This window comes from Mus caroli, unplaced genomic scaffold, assembly GCF_978045245.1.
Source record: "Mus caroli unplaced genomic scaffold, Mus_caroli_1 scaffold_19, whole genome shotgun sequence".
Lineage (NCBI taxonomy): Eukaryota > Metazoa > Chordata > Mammalia > Rodentia > Muridae > Mus > Mus caroli.
This window is the reverse complement of record NW_028227274.1, coordinates 77075367-77095502: the sequence shown is the minus strand read 5'-3', so window position 1 is coordinate 77095502 and position 20136 is coordinate 77075367. Positions and strand designations below refer to the sequence as shown.

The 20136-nt window shown below is 42.4% G+C and overlaps 1 protein-coding gene across 2 annotated transcripts in view; it reads left to right on the top strand.

Moving 5' to 3' along the window:
• Positions 1–20136, top strand: part of Setbp1 (SET binding protein 1) — a 356483-nt gene that overhangs the window by 175411 nt on the left and 160936 nt on the right. For both annotated transcript variants that reach the window (XM_021150811.3, XM_029472068.2), the window contains exon 3: positions 11341–11394. In XM_021150811.3, coding sequence (XP_021006470.1) covers positions 11341–11394 — 54 coding nt within the window. The remainder of the gene's footprint in view (positions 1–11340; positions 11395–20136) is intronic.

Here is a 20136-nt window from a genome sequence, read left to right as displayed (position 1 = left end):
TATGACAATATACTTTGTGCCTTGATTATCAAGCACGCTTTGCTATTTTGCATGCAATCCATTAAAGGGACAGTACTTAATGGAAAGATAGCCTTCCTGGTAGGCTTCTGTGTCTTAGGTTTGGGTTACTCAATATCCCAGGAGGTTGAGTGAAGCTATAGAGAAAACCAAAGAGAATGCTCAGTCTTGACACAATACTTTTTTCCTTTTAGATATACCAAAGGTGAATAGGTGCATACAGTCAGATATTCCTTGTTGTTTCTAATGCCCCTCTATCTTAAACCAAGCCTAGCTTCATTTAGCATTGCCCCCTACACACACACACACACACACACACACACACACACACACACACACCAAAGAATCACCTGCCTTTCTGGCTGTGGATGCCTTCCTTGAAGTTGTTTAAGAACTAGAGTTTTTGTTTTTCTCAAGGGCTGTGTGTACTCTAGAGCTCCTTCCCTCCTTAAAGGGGAAACAAAGCCAATGCTGAGTCCAGGAGCAGCTTTGCAGTGATTATAGTACCACTGGTTGTGGGTGAATGCTTCCCCAAAACACGTTTGAAGTAGCAAGAAATACAGAAAGAAAGCATAGACCTTCTTCTCTGAAAGACCAGTAAGTGAAGCAGGCTGGCCTCCTAACCACACAGCATTTGCTGACTCCTGAGCTGTGTATGCCCAGAGCCTCATTACTTCACTGCCAGGTATGATAAACTGTCCTCCAGTACCAGCTAGGGGGGGGGGTCTAGATGACCCCCACCTTTAGTTGCAGACAGTGGGTGTGAAGTTTACAGATGTTCTATGTGAGCATCAAGGATGCCCATCATCATTCCAAACTCAGAGTCTTTCAGAGTATGGGTACCTTGCAGGCTTCTTTGTTGTGGGGCTGAGGTGTACTAAAGGATACCTTGCAGAGTTTCTTTGGTGGGAATGGAGTGTCCTAAGGGTCAGCAAAAACTGTAACTTTCCCAGAGTCATAGGTGAATTGTCTGGTGCAACTTCAAAAACATACATTGTCACCGTTACTGTAGGCATCTCTGTGCTTATGAAACACTTAGAGGCCTCAGACATCTAATTACTAAAAGTCAAACTGAGTTAGCAGCTTCTTTCAGCCCGGATGATGTTTCACTTCCAATGTCCTTCATGTTAGTGGGCAATGAGTAGACAAACACCTTCCAACCAAATCAGTCCGCAATTCTGAGGACACCTGTCCACAAGTGGGAGGGAGTAGAAGCCAAGCACACACTAATTCCTGCAATAAGAAAACAGGGTACCTTAACTGACTGAGAAGTTGAAAAGGACACCATTCGATGTGCCTGGATCATTGAAGTGAGAACAGAGGCCCAATTTCCATAGCTTGTTAAGGTGATTATAGAGCTCTTGCAAGCTAAATCATACTGTTTTGAGCCAACTTTGTTTCAATGAGACCTCATTGTGTGAGATACAAATGCACATCTATGCCACATATCCCAGCCAAGAGAAGTTGCCGGTGAGCCAGATGCTTCCAGAAGTTCCCATGAAATACGAAAATGGCATATAAATATATTTAGCGAAATACAGGTTACCTGTGTGTTGTAAGATGCTATGCCTGCCTCAGTGTTACCATGCTTGAAATCTATCCCCCTTTCCAAGGACAGTTTGTTTGCTCAATCCATTGTGAATACCTTTTGTAGCTGCCTCAGAGTTTGCAAAATTCCTCCACTGAGAACAAACCTGTTTGGAAAACAGCCAGGTGTCTGGGTCCTTGAAGAATTTTCAGTCTGGTTCCCAGATTTATGATCCTTGTGTCCTTAGTGCAAGAGCAAGGCTGCCTGTGGAAGGGGCAATCATTTGGTTGGGCAAATAGCTCTTAACTGGCAAATCAAAGAAAGTTTTCATCACATCTAATAAACACTACTTAGTATATGTAAGTCCATAGGTTCACTTCATAGATCTAAGAAAAAAATAACAGATTAGGAGACCAGAGAAGAAGAAGAAGAAGAAGAAGAAGAAGAAGAAGAAGAAGAAGAAGAAGAAGAAGAAGAAGAAGAAGAAGAGGAGGAGGAGGAGGAGGAGGAGGAGGAGGAGGAGGAGGAGGAGGAGGAGGAGGAGGAGGAGGAGGAGGAGGAGGTCCTGTGAAGGTTCTATGCCCCAGTAAAGGGGAATGCCAGGGCCAGGAATCATGAGTGAGTGGGTTTGTGAGCAGGGGAGGGGATAGGGGGTTTTTGGAGGGGAAACCAGCAAAAGGGATAATATTTGAAATGTAAATAAAGAAAATATCTAATTTTAAAAAAAAGAAAAAAGAAGAAGGCAAGGAGAATGAGGGAGGCATACAGAGGAGGGAGGGAAGGGGAGAGGGAGAGAGAGAAGGAGGAGAGAGAGGGAGAAGGAGGGAAGAAAGAAGGAAGTGAAAGGCTAGATAAATAAGGTTACACAAAGAGGAGGATTGATCTTGTCCAGGAAGGAAAGATGATGTGTGTAATCATGAACAGTATTTACAGCAATGGACACCAGGCCTCGGTGATTCTTGTATCCACTCGACTCAGGAGCATAGTTCTCTAGGGACAAAGGCAATGCAAGTTCAGAAAACGTAGTGTTGAGGGGAGGTTCACCAGGCAGAGCCTACTATGTTAGGCTACGATGGTTTGGAGGGAAAACTGACTTCTCCATTGACAGTGGGTGCCAGGGCTCCCTCTCAGGCACAGAGGGGGTGGAGACATCCCATGCCAAGATTCCTGAGTGGGGCATAGATGGCTCTGGACTAGGCTGTTAAGAGTTGCTGTGACAGAGTTCCTGATAGGTTTTTGGTAGAGCTTTTCCCCATCTTATCCAGGGCTTATAAAAGTGAAATTACCTACCAACTACAAGGTCTCGCTATTCCTGCTCCCAACCTGCTTCATCTGTTTTATATATCCATCCACCTGTACGTGGTATTGATTGCTCCAGATTTGACTCCAGAAACTCAGTTTCTCCACCAAACTGCCATACTGAGCAAAACATTGGCTTCCAGACTGAGGTCCTTTCTCCGGGGCCTTGTGTTACCTTACGCAGTCTCAAGCATTAGAATATATCGATTTACCAAGGAAAGGATTGCATAGAACGCTTTGATATGTGATTTGAAGCCACACGCGCAAATTATTTGGTCAGTGCTAAGCAAACGTTTTGTAGAAGATGAGAAGGAGGTAAGGATGGATCTTCTCTAAGCACATGGCTTCGTTTAGCATATGTGTGGTGACAGAGCTCCTCTCTTGGTGCTGTACTAACATTGCAAGCTGCCCACAGATGCTTGTGATACAGTTTTTTTTAATTTTGTTGAGATGAAAGACATAGCCCAGTTTGCCCTCTGGAGATGTAGCTCATCTTCAGCTCCTTCTTTCCCTGGATTAGGAAGTAACACTTTAAAACATGTAGTTTTCTGAACTTCAGAATGAACAAAGAGGGCTTCTCTGTCTGCCAAACACTGAAGGAAGAGTGAACATTTTTTTCCTCTTAGTGGTTCATGGCAGACATCAAAGGATGCTCTAAAACAAGGTCTGGATACACATGCAACTGCTTCTTGACAGAGATGACTGCATCAGTGTCTTCTATGTGGTAGGCTGGCTAAATCATTATCCCAGGTAAATTCTGTATAAAGGCTTTTCCTCTTAAGGCAAAAGTTTTCAAGTTATAATTTTTATGAGTATTCAAATCAAAACATACCAAATAGTAGTAATAAATTATGCTGTTATGCATAAAGTGGAGTCAGGGCCTGGAATGCTCCCTTTTTCCACACTCTGCTCAGTCCTCAAGAAAATTCTATAACCTAGAATCCCTTAAGGCATTGATTGCTCTGTGGGTCTTCCTCTGCACTGTCCATTACTGAACATAAGAAGCATCAAGGAGCACCCAACCACGCCTCCCACAATATATGTTCCAAGCGGTTCTGGGTTTTGAGAGGGAATTATGATGTACTGAAAAGGAATGTGCATTAGTCAAGCCAGACCATGACATTCGGCTATCTATGGATAATGAGCCCCAGAGATGATCTAACCCTCTTAAACATGTTTTTACTAAAAAGCTTAATAAATGACGATAATTAGCCTCTGTGTCACCAGTTTATATAAAATTTTCTAGTAAACTTTCTGCAGAATACCACCCACATTGACTCCCCCCTTTCCCCCCATGAAATTTAATTTTCTTGTTCTGAGGAACAATGACTTGGCAAGAAGCACATGGGTGAGTTTAATATGGGCATCCATCGTGAGTGTGTGTAGAATTAGGACCATGTTGCATAGATGTGGTATTTATTCCTTTAGCTATTTCTTGGAACATGTGCTGTGTTTGCTCAAGTGTGTGTCTTTGCAGCTTTCACAGGTCCAAATAACACAAGCAAGACTCATCAGCTAATGGGCTTGAGATTAGCCACAGCATTCAGATGTGTTGGCATACTACTATAAAGTCAGGACTGCATCCTTTCAAGGTTGCCCATGAAATCTTAAAGCAAAAATTGTAAAAACTCTTTTGGCTACATCTCTAGAGAAAGTAAGAAGACGTTGCTGGAGAACTTACCTGTACCCATTAGAACCACATCAGTTAAAACATAAGGAAAGACAAACACAAGAAATGAAGACTAGTCCTGCTTGCAATTATATACAGTGGTTGTTATTAGAAACCCTTGTCAGTCTCAGAGCCAAGAGCTTGGATCAAAAACTGATGGTGTTAGGAGTTCCAGGTTTAACCATTGGAATTCCATCAGGCGGAGAAGACTTAGCAAAAGGGGACACCCAGGTGGGATCTCAAGCCCAAGTGTGTAATTTGCTTTGTAGGTTGGGCGGGCGCCTTCCTTGGACTCTGCTCTATGTGCACCAAGTGCCCTATTAGTTAGAATTAATACACGTTTATTTAGAAGGGTGTTAGTACTTAACCTGACTTTGGATTTCACTTCTGCCTCAACGGGATTTCAAACTCACTTAGCAGTTTAAGCAGTTATCTGCACACAATCATATTTGTAGACCAGTAAATAAACCATTTCCCTCTCTGCTCTTTGAGGGGTGTCTTTTTAGCAATGAGTTATTTGAGGTGGGGAGAGAAACGGAACACATGGCATTCCCCCCCCCTCAAATTCCTCTCTTTGAATAGGAATATGGAAATTGGGTGCTAGTTTAGTGTGCTAGGATACTCTGTGAGTGCAGCCAATGGGAATCCTTTTGTCCAGTTAGTAGGAAAATATGATGCTGAAATGTATCTCAAGTTTTCTTCACTGTGCCTGGTGCTTTCTGCCAACCCCTTTCATTATCATACTAATGATGAGTAGCAAGCAGCCGGTGGTTCTACAGCAGTTCCCTTGGTCTGCTTGCCTTTAAGCCTGCCATGCTGGTGGACATGAAGGCCTTTGTGGCTTGTTGCTCCAGAGTCTGCGTCTGGTGCTGTTCCCCTTCTCTGTCTTGAGTCCTAGCGAACCTTCTGTTCCTCTTGATCCTTTCTGCATCCCCATCCCTCCACCCTCAGATTTCTGAACATCTAAAACTTAAGTTTTAGGGGAAAACATCAATATTAAAATACACATGTAAAACATAATACATGCTGTCCTTCGTTATGTCATTCAGTCTGCCTGAACTTCCTTTTCCTTCTCAAGGGAGAGAGTGGGCCCAGTCCACCTTAGACAGGGATGTAATGAGATAGTTGTCTTGGCTTGCTGGGACATTGCCTGAACATAAGTCACTCTAGGTCTTCCTGTATGTGAAATCATTAGTAAATCATAATTGAGCTTCCTTCCTACAGCTAAAGTAAGGACCCAATAGCACTCAATAGAATAAAAAGCGAGGAAAAAATCCACTTCCTACAACATGCAAAAGAACAACAAAGGATTGGAAGTGGGGGAAGGTTGACTAGATGGCTCATGCAAAGATAGGACGATGTCTTTTAGGCCATTTGTCAAGGATACTTTGTTCTCCCCAGAGCTGTCTACACTCTATTCCTTTGCTTGCCTATTTCTGTATCTACCCATCTATATATTCATGCTACACATCAGCATCTGTATCCTTGTCCTACAAGGGTTGACTTTCCTGGGAAGCAAGAACGAACATACGGTCCAAGGAGAGACCCCCTGGGATTTAATTTTTTCCAATGTCATGTCTGTACTAAAACCCCTCTGCTCTGATTTTCAGAATGACTTATGTCTTGATCCTAAATCCTTTCCCAAACAAGGGACTGTTATCAGCCAAGGAGTCTGTGGGGGATATGGCTATCCCTGTCTACCCTGGTTAGGTGCATCCTTCGCTTAATGACCAGCAGAGAGGAAGAATGGGGCAGGAGAAGAGAAGTGTGCTATACACTCCTTTTTCAGTGGGAAACTTTAGAGACTATGGTGTTTTAAGGTAAGAAGACTACACTTTGAAGGGCAGTCTTAGGTGGCTGATGGGCTTCTTGATTACAGTATTGCAGTAATTTGGTGAGGGACCAAAGGCGGAGCCCCATTCAGAAAGAATGGAGAAACAAGAGAACAGACCCTCTCTGCTTGGGAAGCTGAGTGAATTTCTTTCTTCTCTCCTCTGTGAAAAGCTGGGACCTCCCTTCATCTTTCTCCAGCTCTTTTTGAGTTTAGAGAGACTAAAACACATCCTGAATTTATGCCAAGAGGCTGCGGCTCTTTAAAAAAAAATGGAAGGTCGGGTCATCTTCTAGTATTTGAATGTGAACTGTTTGAGAGAGCAGCATGATGTGTTGGGAATGAGATTGGTCTGAGCAGGGCCCCCAGGAAAGCTCCCTGCTTCACTGGGGAGATGAGAACATTTTCTTTCTTTTGCCTTTTAAATGAAATTCTGTCTGCCCTGCTCCCCGCACCTGCTCATCCCTCTAGCTGAGATTGGTGCAGACATTTAACCATCCTGGGAAAAGACAGGATCCTTTTCATTAACTTTAGCCTGATTGAAGTCCCTAGAGCTGAGTGGGTTTCATTTTCCTCTTATCATTCTCTGTCTATCATGGATACTCCCCACACAGTAAGGCTGTCATGGGCATTGAACTCCCTCTTGGTGGTGCCAAATGGACACAGGGACACAGTGGGAAGAGATATTGCAGATATTGTTTTCCTTTTATTTGTCTCATCATCATCACCATTATCACCATCATTGTTATTACTTTGTGGTGGTTGTTGTTGTTGTTGGTGGTGGTGGTGGTGTGTGTATGCGTGCACAGCTTTTAGATATCAATTCCCTAATTCCACAGTGAGTTCCAAGGGCTGAACCCAGGTTGTCAAGATTGTACAGCAAACACTATTTTACTGCTGAGCCATCTCTCCAGCCCTTGAATCTGTGTGCATCTTACCTGTGCCTCACTTCCAATACAATCTTTGAGAGTCTTTCTGTCATCCTTAGAAGCAAGGAGAAAGTTCTGTGTGGGCACTGGGGGTCTACTGGGCTGCAGGTAAACACAAGCAACTGTTTGTGCGAAGTTGCGGGGGACGAGGAGATGGACTCAGAGGTGTCATCTTACTGATGTCACGATCAGCTCTTTTGTCCCATACAAAATAAGATGCTTTTTTTGTTTGCTTTAATGAAAAGCTATCTATTCTCAAGTGAAACTGCATTCTGTAGTTTAGAAAGGTGGAAGGACTCTGGATGAGTACAGAAGGGGGAGACTTTCCTTACCCCTTTGTTCGCTCATTCCCTCGTTCCCTCATTCCACTTCCCCAGCAGAGGTGGCTTCTGAGCACACTGGGGGAATAATGTACTCTCATTTTTTCCACCATCTTTCAACTTCTTGATGCAGGTCCCAATATTAGTATTTAAATTCTTTTGGGAATCTAGGTTTAGTCCGTGTGTGATTTTGAAATACAGGAGGACTTTTTCTGTCCCTGTAATTCTAATTGAAAACTGAGTAGCACACCTGCAATGCCTGACAACCAGCCATTTCCTCTTTAAAACTTCAGAATGAGGATCTACTTTTAGGAGCGTCCATATCATGAGAGTATGCTCTACTTAAACTTTCCGGTGTTTGGTGATAGCATAGTTAGACCTTGAGAGCCTGGAGAACAGTCGGCGTGATATGACACATGACAGGCTTCAGCACTGTCCTTTCAGGGATCATTTTTAGGAAAGGTCACAATACTTCCCCTTGGTTGGTTCCAGGCCGGATAGAATCTTCCATGGATACTAAACTGTGGGTGAAACACTGGGCACCACTAAGCATAAAGCATTGCGATGTTTAGACTCTACTTAACATCCACAATCCCTGATATCACACCATGCATCTTCCCACTCAGCGGAGAGAGACAGGCTCACCTGAACTTCAGTGGACCATTGGACAGGTCTCTACTGCATGGGCAGAAAAACAAGAGCTCTCTTTCTGGCTGGCTGTGAATCTATTTGCTATTTAGTCCCTTTCTTTGCATGTTACCCATCTTTCAATGTAAAGTGGGACTTCTACACTGAAGTGAAAGCCAATATTCTCTCCTATACCCACGAACAGATAAAAGAGCTTGCTCCAATCATAGGAGCTCATTAATTCATTCTAACGTTGAGATGTTCTGCACACAGAACACGTGCTGGCTGCTGAGTACTGTTTCCTTTTGTCAGCTTCAATGATATCTTCAGTTGTCTCTCAGACTTCTCCACACCCAGCAATTGAGTCACTCTTGTCCGCACCTCGAGGTTGACAATCTCTCCTACTTCCCACTCAAGTCTGTTGCTCAGAAGGTTATTTAGTGACTAACTGTATGTTCTGACACTTCCTAACACATTGCAGCGTGCAGAATTCGCATCAAATAATGTCTCACTCATGTCTTGTTAGACAGAGTCTTGTTGGGCATGTTGATATATATGTGTGTGTGTGTGTGTGTGCAGCAATACAAAGTAGAAATTTAAGGAGTTAAGAACTAAAATGCACACATCTGATATCTTTCTGAGAGGATAGAAGGGAGAAATTCAGATTTCTTTGCTGGGGGAGTCCATTATAACTTTCTCAAGTACCAAAAAAAGACATAGCAAACCATAATCAAGCCTGCTGGATTCCTCTACAAATGACTTTGCTCAGTTCTCAGTCCCTGCCATGGATATGAAGAAATGCTACACATTTGAAGATTCTTTGAATACACTTGTAATTTATCCTCACTGTCAGGACTGCAGAACTAGGAAATGGATATTTTAGTCCCTCGTCCCTGCCAGCCTAGTGAGCCAGATGGGTGGGTGGCTGCAGTTGAAGAGCCTGGAACTTTTATGAGCTGAGTCTTATGTGCTGATGCATATTAGTGGTTTTATGCTTGTATGAAGTCCTTGCTACATCTTCCCCTTTTCCAGCTAAGTTAAAGGCTTATGTTGGTATTGTATTGGTAAGTCTTGAAGAGTAGATGATCATTACCAAGAAATTAGAGGGCCTTGAAGAGAGGGCTAGTTAAGGGTCATTGATCAGGACATAAGCATTATGTTACTCCAGGGGACTCTTTTGACTAATGTTCTAATACTCAGCCTTTTCCTTGTGCCACCTCTACTCTCTATAGAAGATAAAGCCTGTTCTTTGGGGATATATAACTTCAACCAAAAATACATGCCATTCCCAGTAATGCATGGAAAATATTGTTTAATTTCAATCAGATTTCTCATGGGTAGAATGGAGATACTTTCTGTCTCAGGATTGATGGGGATAAGAAAGAAGGATAAATTAAAACAAAGCATAATAACACATCTATTTGAAAATGTGGTAGTAAAACCTATTATTTTGGGATGCTAACTTTCAAAATGAATAAAAATACATTAAAAACAGTATATGCAACAGTAATCAGTGTACTGGGATGAGAGCGATTCTTGCTGTGTTATAATCTCCTCTCTGTGACTAGAGGAAGGCTGAGGTTGCCCTGTTGGCATCATGGTACAGGATATTGAGATTAGCAAGCCCCTTACCCTGACTTTGTTCTTCAAACTGCTTGAAGCACCTTTTCCTCCCCCCTTTTCTATTTCAAAGGCTCTTTTCAAATTCTGTTTTACCAACCCCACCCTGATCTTTCTTCCCTTTTCTTCAAAGTCTGAGACCTAGATTCTGGTCCATCTGCTGAAGTACATTTGTGTGAACATTTTCTGCACAGGGTGCTCTCAGAAGGCAAGGGTCGAGTCTTGCATTGTGCGTGAGCTCTATGCCTGGGCAGGTTGCCTCGTAGGTAACTGCTTGATTGTTTTATTACTAGTGAAGCCAGGCTGGCTTCTTCCTAGGATGCGAAATCTGTCCCACAGGCAGGGCAACCCCAAGGCTGAGGAGAATGTGTTGTCCCAGCTCAAACATTGCTTAGAGTCAACAAGGTAGCTAGATAATCCACTTGAGTTTTCCTAAATGCCAGACCCTGAAGCCTAGAAGTGCTTCTCCTATTATTTCCTGAACCAAACAAGATATTGTGAGAGTAAACATAGACTCTTCTGTATCTTGTAGGAACACTGTCCAGGCCTACAGTGGCCAGCATACTCCTTGACCAATAGGAGCTTTCCCCTTTGGCTTGCTCTCACACCCCTTCCCCAACTCTGTTCATCAACAGCTGGAATGTGACGATTCCATTAATTGCCATATGTTATCCTTAAGTGTTTACTGGTGTTAACTCTGCCTACATATGAAAGCATACTGAAAGCCTTACCTTTACCCTACAATATTGATTAAACAGAGGTATGTGTGTATGAGGGTGGGCATGTACAAGCATGTAAGTGAATCTTATCCTCTAATTCTGTGTGTGATCATTTGCAGCATAAGCTATGAACACTTAACTAGAATATAAAATTACAGGCGACCTACAATAAATGGAAACCAAATTAGGTTGGTGGGAAGAATTAAGAGTCAATTTTACTGGCTAGATTTTAAGAAAGAAACAAATATAAGAGAGAGAATGAGAAAAAGCTATGTTGAAGATAAGGGCCTTTAACTGTATATGAAACAATGATGCCGAATTTAGCACAACATGGAATACTTTGAAAATAGGAAGCAAGCCAGGGAACCTCTCCCTAAAGAAATGTGGACTCACTAACATTATACATCACGATTTCAGGGAGCCAATGCCCCTCAGCTGTAGTCTGGTCCCTAATTTAAGCCCTGTGGAGTACATGGAAGGACATGGAAGGGAGATAGGAGAAGGGGGAGAGAGGATGGGAAGAGGTCCGTGAGGTTGTGGACACATAGAGGGAATCTAGGAAAGTCTGGCTTCCTCCTGTTTGGTGATTGTGTGTCTGGAGCCCTGATCTGGGCTACAGTGATTCAGGTGGATTGTCTTGGGGATGCTGTGTGTTGGGGATGCTGTGTGTTGGGGATGCTGTGTGTTGGGGATGCTGTGTGTTGGGGATGCTGTGTGTTGGGGATGCTGTGGGTAAACTTTGAGAAGCTATACTAAGGAAAACTCCTTTGTTCTTTTCAGCTCCTCACAGCCAGTGACCCTACAGCCAGCGACCTCAAAGCATTTCAGACACAGGTGAGTCCCTGTACTGGTTTTATGTGGTTTGAGAAGCTGTGTGTCCATAGTGAGGCTGTGGGTGAATAAACGTGACACCAAGGCAAAAGCTTCACTGGGTCCTCTGCTGCTGTGCTTCAGGTACTGGTGTGGGCTCCCTCCAGGGTTCTCTGATTGACTGCTTTCTACTCTGACTTTCTTAATGTGCTATTATGAAAAACAAAAGCCATTTTAGGCAGGACTTTTAGAGTGTTGGGTTAACACAGAGCTTTATTAAAGGAAATAGAGTGAAATTGGGCTGTGGTTCTAACCCCCCCTCCTGTATGTTTATGATTCTATAATACTCATGTCCAAATACCTTGTAGTCATCGAAGTCTGGTGGCCACAAAGGCAGGCAGACAGTTGAGCTTTGCTGCCCGTGGTTGGGGAACAGTCACATCTCTAGCTCCAGGGCTGTTTGATGACAAAAGGAGTCAGGCAAGAGCTTTCTGGGAGCCAGGTACAGTTGATCACCCTTTAATCCCAGCTCTTGGGTGGCAGAGGCAGGTGGATCTCTGTAAGTTGGAGGCCATCCTTATTGACATAGCAAGATCCAGGCTCGCAAAAACCACATAGAAACCCTTTCTCAAAAAGAGACATTTTCCCCATGGTACCCACTTAGGCATATATGCCTTACCTTTTCCCATAGCTTCCAGCCTAGGCGCAGGAGCGACACAAAGACACATTGAAGAATGATGGATGAGGTGCTCAGGCCCAGGTTCCGCGTCATATGAAACTTTCTATCATCCCTAATTGCTCCTGCTTTTATAACCCCATAGTGCTGTGTCTTTGCAGCAAAGAACACCCCAGCTGGTGCCACTGAACTTCTGAATGTGGAAAAATCAAGTTTCTAACAGAGTTCCATATATTTGAAATGTTTCTCTCTTTTAAGCCTTTACCTCACCTCTCTTTCCTGGCTTCTATCATCTTGGCAATAACCCTGTTATTGCCAAGGCATCTGAGGATTCAGATCATGAAATAAAATAGCCCCAATGCTACGCAGAATAGAAAAGGATGGAGAAGGGCCAGGGAGACCTGGAGGAGGAGAATTGATAATTCCAGGAGCCACTAGTGAAAGTCAAGAACAGACCTGAGAGCCAGAGATGGTGGCTATAGAGAGGTCGTCCCTCTATAGTCTTCAGTAATCAGAAATGAGGACACACATTCACCTTTGTGACAGACAGCAGGGCTCTGCATGCCTGAGAGAAACAGGAGATGGCTTTCTCTAGTGAAAGCCCAACAAATACAAACCTTACTTTCATCTTTCTCCTCTCCCTTCCCCTCCCTTACTCTCCCCTTCCCTTCTTCCCTTTCTCTCCTCCTCTCCCTCCCTCTCTCCCTCTCTTGCCCCATAATGCAAAAGCTACAAGTAGGAATTTGTAATGTAAAGAAAAGCAAAGCAAGTCTCCATTTTTCTACCACAGAAACAGAGGATGAAGGCTGGGGGTAGTCTTTTACCCTTTGTTCTCCATAGCCATGCATATCTATTGGGATTTCAATGGTCACAAATTACATTGATATTGTTAAGCTTTTTCTTTGCAAGTGTGCCACAGGAAAGGCATCTAGCCACTGGTTATTCCTGCACTTGGTGGTGGTTCCTTCCTCAATTTCCCAGTCCATCCTCCCTAGTCATTTCATCCCTTGTAGGCTGAGATCTCCAAGGAGCAATCTAAAGCAGATACTAGGACCAAGTCTTCTCATCTTGGACACAAATCGTGTCCAATTATTGGTGTCATTTCTATGTTGTTTACGAGTCCCCACCAAGATGTGGCAATTGATAGACTTTGTAGACAAATGTCCACAATCTTGTGCACATGCTTGTGAGGGCGCAGGTGGAATATAGAAGAGAAGTAATTGTAGTGAGGGGACCAGATGAGGCACCAGCTAGTCAACTCAAGCCACAGCATTGAGGGGAAAAAAACTTGAAAACCAGCTCAGCTCTCAAAGGAAAGCCTGTGGGTCTTGGTTCTCAACTTTTGTAAACTCTCCATCATTGCAAAGGAAGCTCCTTCCTTTAAGGAAAATGGTATAGCAGCATAAGGAGGAGACAAGGGTAAGGGCACTGTATGAACTGTGGTGATTTCTAAAATGTTAACTGCTGTTATGGTCAGGGACACACAGGAACAGAGACATGCAGGAAACCATTTTAGTGTAGAGAACATGACAATTGCTGTTGTCGAATTGCCTTCTTACTCAGGGCGTGTCCCTGTAAGGTCTTTGTGTGGGTCTCTCATCAAGATACAAAAAGCATCCTTACACTTCCTGAAACAGTTCTAGATCTTTCAATAGTCTACAAAAAAAAAAAAATTGTCTTTGGGAAAGATATCTAACAACTTTGATCTTATTTTTTCTTATTTAAAAAAAAAAAAGTCTTAGATTATATCTCATTGTTGTGAGGATTAAATGAGCTAGTGCTCCAGAAAGAAGCCCATGGGAATGATGGCTGTGTTTCTTCCACTGTAGAAGTGCAGAATAAATCATTTGAAGATGCAGACAAAGAAGAGAGGCTACCTCTATGGAGCAAATGTGAAAGATTTCCAGGGTGAGGTGTCACTCACTTGGGTCAGGAACACAGAGAAGAATTATGAGGTGCGATCTTTATTCCAGGCAGGTGAGGTCCTTAGGAACACTAAGCCAGAGTGGCAATGCTTGGACTGGGTTCTGAAGACATGGAAGTTTGCTTCTGCACCTGCTGCTAAAGGTGCCACATTTAAAAACATTACTTAGGGATTGAGTGAGTTAAAGCCAATTTTCTGGTCTTAGAAATCTAAAAAATTAGTTGGACTTTAAATTTTAACTATTTTAAAGTTTTCAAATACAATATATTATATATGTAGGTTACATTATGGATATATTATATACTATATCCATTAAAATGATACATCATAAAGAATATTTTCGGTAGAAAATTCTAAAACCTAGAACTGTTTGGGGGGGGTGCTTTTGTACACCAAAGTGAGTATCAGACAAAGACCCTACTAGGATTCCTAGTGAGTGAGATGGTGATTAGGTAGCAGAAATCTATCTGTTCTTCACACTACCTCACTACACTGTTTTTCTGTATGTCTCAGATCCTTACGCCCCCCCCATAAACACACATACACACACACTCACTGATATGCTACAAGGAAGCCCTATTGGTATCATTGATGATTTCCAGGGTTTATATAGTCCTTTCATCAATTGTAAACTATTAGCAATTGATCATCCATTGACAAAGTCACTGGTGGTCACTCTCCAGAGCTGCGATAAATTGACTACCACACACCACTGGGGTCGCTTCAGTAATCAACACTGTTCACCAGTCTTATTTCTGCTATATTCCCATTTACTTTGGCTTTAATTTTAAGGGTTATTTTCAATCAAACCCCAATCATCATTTCATTTTATTTTTAAAATAAATACCCAGTTAAGCTTCTCAAACTAATATGAGCCTTAAAAACAATCATAAGCCATTGTCATGCCTATCAAAACTATTGCTGGTTCCTTAGAATTTTCTAATATCTAGCTCATATTTAGATGTTTCTGCAGTTAGCTACACTATTTCATAGTTGATTTGTTATAGTCAGAACAAAATAACTGTTATCTGACTTGACTCAGAATGAAAGCCAGCTGCACATAAACTCAGTATCAACAGATATAAACATTAACATGTGGCTCTGGTATTTCCAGAGCATTCAGCTGCCATTGACCTAAGGCAAAATGTGTTAGTATGTGTTCACACTGCCAGTGCTTGAATATCTATATACTGATGACTTACTTACTGTCTTAGTCAGGGTTTGTATTCCTGCACAAAACATCATGACCAAGAAGCAAGATAGAGGGGAAAGGGTTTATTCAGCTTACACTTCCACACTGCTGTTCATCATCAAAGGAAGTCAGGACTGGAACTCACACACAGGGCAGGAACCTGGAGGCAGTTGCTGATGCAGAGGCCATGGAGAGTACTGCTTACTGGATTGTTTCCCCTGGCTTGCTCAGCTTGCTTTCTTATAGAACCCAGGATTACCAGCCCAGGGATGGCACCACCCACAATGGGCCCTCCCACTCTTGATCACTAACAGTGAAAATGCCTTACAGCTGGATCTCATGGAGGCATTTCCTCAAGGGAGGCTCCTTTCTCTGTGATAACTCCAGCTTGTGTCAAGTTGACACACAAAACCAGTCAGTACACTTACTTATTCCAAATGTACTATAGGTAGGTAGGAATTCTGTGAACTTTTCATATACTTCATATATTTAATCATTACAGTGATTTGTGTAATCAGTAATTATTTTATCCCCATTCATAAACAAACAGGTGGAGACACAGGTATGAAGAGCACAGGGCTTATAAATGTCAAAGGCTGTATTTGAGCTCAGATTTGGCTCCAATATCAGTATTCTTAACCATGTATGCTATCAACTTTAATTTAGACTTTCTAGTTTCCTTTCTGTTGTTCTGATAAAACATTTTGGCTAAATGCAACTTAGGGGACAACATGGTTTATTTCAGTTCACAGGCCATCAACAGGTCCATAACTGAGGGAAATCAGGGTGAAAACTCAAACAGAAACCTGCATACAGCCGGGCATGGTAGCGCACGCCTTTAATCCCAGCACTCGGGAGGCAGAGCAGGCTGATTTCTGAGTTCGAGGCTAGCCTGGTCTACAAAGTAAGTTCCAGGAAAGCCAGGGCTATACAGAGAAACCCTGTCTCGAAAAACAAAAAAAAAGAAAAAAAAAGAAAGAAAGGAAGGAAGAAAAAAAAGAAAAAAGAACCCTGCATACAGGCTGGCTATACCACCTGGTATTACCTTTGCCAAAGAAGTGCCAGAGAAACCACACAGAGGGTGTAACTTGTTGGCTGCCTCACCAGCTGGTGCTTAGGTTGATTCTGGTACACCTCATAATCACCTGCGCAAGGACTGGAGCAGCCCACAGTGGGCTGTCCCCTTATAAATGTTAACCACCAATGCAATACCTCCCCACCCTCCCCCCAAGACATGTCCACAGTACAGTCTGATCCGGGGAATCTCTTACTTGAGACTCCCTTTTCAGTAGCCCAAGGCTATGTCAAAATGACACATAACACGAAGTCATGATTTCCATGGCAAAGATTATTCAAGTCTAACCATGGGTAAGATTCACTCATGCAGCACCATCTACATTTCCATAAATTATACTGAGTTTCCTGAGTTAGATTCCAAAGAAAAGACTTTTCTACATCTTAAAGCAATAGAAAGATTGCTGCAAAGCATGTTGACTTCTTTCAGTTTGGCAAAGAGTTTCTCCCCTTCTCATTTCCTTCCTAAACTCCCAAAGTCTTTCTTCTTTTTCTTTTTCTTTTTTTCTTTTTCTTTTTTTTTTTTCCTTATCAGCTACCTCATATAGAAAAGAGTGCAGAGAATAAGTAGAGGAAGGAAATAAACAGCCATGAGACGACATCTTGGCTTCTTCTCCTTGTGAGCAGGGGGAAGGGGGGCAGGATCATCTCAAAACCAGACAGTACTTACAAAAGTTCTGGTTTTGCTAGCTGCTAGTTCGCTCTCCTCCTACCTCACACTTTAAAACTGAGAGATACCTTGACACAGGGAAATTCTGAGAGGAACGTGTAGAAAACACAAAAGTCCAGGATGAACTATAATAGTTGTGCTTGCATTCTTCTAGACTGGTCTAGACACATGAAATGCCAGAAGCTCTTTAGGCAGCAAGTCAGGATCCACCTTTTCTGGGCAAAGACTTCAGTAGAAAAGAAGATTGGAAGAAAGGAGGTGTGAACAATCTCCCATCCAAATAGATTCTTGTGCCAGAAACACGCCATGGACTTAATTTGCCCCCCAAAGTCGACCTCCCATAGCAATCTCATTAGGTGATCTCTTACTCTGTCATATCCCAGGCAGAGGGAGTTGGGCTAAGCATGGATTCTGTGCAGCCCATTCCCACATTTATCACTCATTGTTTCCATACAACAATTGAAATTTGCCCAAGATTGTAGACTAGCCAATGATAGTGTTTGAGTTTATGGTCTTCTTGCTATTTCTGTAGGGTTTTGTTGCTGTTTGCTTTGCTTTGTTTTGTTTTGTTTTTGTTTTTGTTCTTTCTGGATCTAAGTGTATCCAAAGGGTCTATCTTTATGACATTGCCCCAAGGAGGAGGGAATGCATAGGTGTGGTAGTCTGCCTTATTCCCCAGCCTGCTGCAGCAAGGTGCATCTATGAGTCCTCCTGGCTGAGGTGGTTGCTTTGGAAACACTTGGCTTTTATTCTCCAGGCCTTTCATCTGGCTGGTTGTACATGAGCTCAGCTGTTATGTCATGATCTCAGGAGACTCAGAGGTTTGCTTGTTTGTTTGGTTGTTTTTTTTTTTTTTTTTTCAAAGCATGGGGATCACACTAGAGTAACCAGCACAGTGTATGCTATTGGTCCACATAATTAACAGTTAGCAGTTAAGAGTTTAGAGACATTTACAGCAATCTGATATTTTTATGGTACCCAAGAATGTGAGGGTTTTCTTAGCAATATATACTTTCTAATATTTCACAGTATTCATGGCAGAATAGTGGCTGGAGGATAAATCTAGAGCTTGCCTACAAACCACTGGAAAGCTATGTTCTGATTTTTACTGTCATCATTTCCTACTTTCAATGAAAAGAGACCATTTGGATGGTGTCTTTTTATTCTGTGAGCCTATAGCTACATCTTTGTTTTATGAATAATGCTACCCCTCTAGAGGAAATAGCACCACCTGGAAAGGTGTCTTTCTTGTCGCCTCTAGAGTAGCTAGACGAAACAAGGCTCTCTCTCCCTGTAATTCCAAAGGCAGCCAAAATTTTAATTATTTTCTTAGCAGATATGGATACCTGTGATCATAACAGACCATTCTTACAAAATGTATTTGCTCATATGCAAATATATGCTGTAATAAAATTCTCATGAACATAACTATTTTTCATATGGAAAATCATGAATTTCATGTAATAGGCTTATATTTTTTTTGTACTGCTAGATTTTGTTTTTTCAGTATTGGCATTTGGTCCTGGAGAGAAAACTTCTCCAGGTGTTTTCCAGAGAGCCTGGCATTTCAAGGGGGGATATTCTCCAGGCTTACTATGCTCTCTGGGGATACTAAATCTCTTTAGACTTCAGTAGATATTTTGTTTCTGACTTCCAAGATGTTTTGACCACCCGAGAGACATGTGCAGGTGGAGCCAACTTACACCAAATGTGGAGCCTTTCACACTCAGGAAAATTGATAAACAACAGGTAGGAAATGAAAGAGGAAAGGGTTAGGCATTCAGAGAGCGAGCTTTTCACTTTATCAATGGAATCAATGTAGGCTATCTCTGCTAGGCTACCCAAGTGTAGGGCCTCCAAATGCACCATCAAGTTCAAACATTCAGAACAGAAATGCAAGAAAGTGAGAGATTAACAGTGAAGACTGACTGTGAATAATACTCTCTGTGCTTTTAACTGTAGTTTTCTCTTCCTCCAAACAAAAACATCAAGTCTTAGCAACAAGGAGAAAAGGTAAGATCAGTCCTGTAAACCCCTGAGACTCCTGCATCTAATTATCCTGGGATTCTTTCCCTTGACCTTGTGTTTTAGTTTTTGTGATCTAGTCTTTCTCTTTTCCTTATAATAAAAAGAACCTACATGGGAACTTTCTAGAAGTTCTTTCTCAGTGCTTCTTACTTGGGGCCTCTACATCACAAACATCTGTGCTCACTGTAGCTAAGTCACACACCCTCCTTTCTGTATGAATGTTTACTAGAATGCATGGCTTTCCTCCATTGTGCAGGTTTAAGAAAGGCTGTCATGGAGTAAATGCTAATTCCCCATTAGTGCTTTGAGAAGTTTCTTCATAAGTGCATCAGCAGGATTGCTCTAAACCTCACGAGGAAAGGTTATTTCTCCGGCCAAGGAACGATTTTGCCTCTAAAGTTAGTTCTACTCCTCTTTTTGTTCCACCCCTACCTTCTTATCCCTCCATCTCCTTCCCCTATCATCTACCAAGCAAAGGCACATTTGAAAGCCTTAGAAGACCCCCTAGGAGATAAGTCTTGTGCGGTAGCTTGTTTATCCCTTCTTTTGGCCATCTTCTTGCTGGTGGCTGGAGACAGCATTCATTCTGCAATCTGTCTCCAGCACAGTTCTTCTATTTCCTAACAATGGCACCCGTCTTCTCTCCTGTTTAATTTCCACTTACTAAGATCCTTCATATCTCTTAGCTTTCTACATGTTAAGGACCAGAGCCTCTAATGGGACCCTTTCTTCCATCCTGTTCAAGCCAGTGGTACACAGGTCAAAGGGCACAGAAGCAGTACGGAGACATGTGAACATCTAAGTAGTAAAAGCCGGTGCTTATTTACTAACACACACAGTGTTCCTTCACCTTGCAGTTCCAGTGTGAAGAGTAAGGAGAACATTTTCCATTGCTTTGTAGAGTAGCAGTTAAGAAGGCCAGTTCTGGACCCATACTAGTATGTTTAAGCCACATGTCTGTCTGTGTCTAGTGGTATGGCTTCATAAAAAGAAAAAAAAAAGTTCTAACTTACTTTTATGAGACCTGTGATCTTGTCAGTGAAGGATACCTGTCCTAGGCTACTTTGAGTAAGGTCCAATGTGTTAAGCATGGCGTACGTACTCCACAAATATGCACTGCAATCCTTGTTACTCATAACTCTACATAATTAAAATTGGTCACAGATACCTGATGTCACAGTTAGAGTACAAATTGCAGTTCC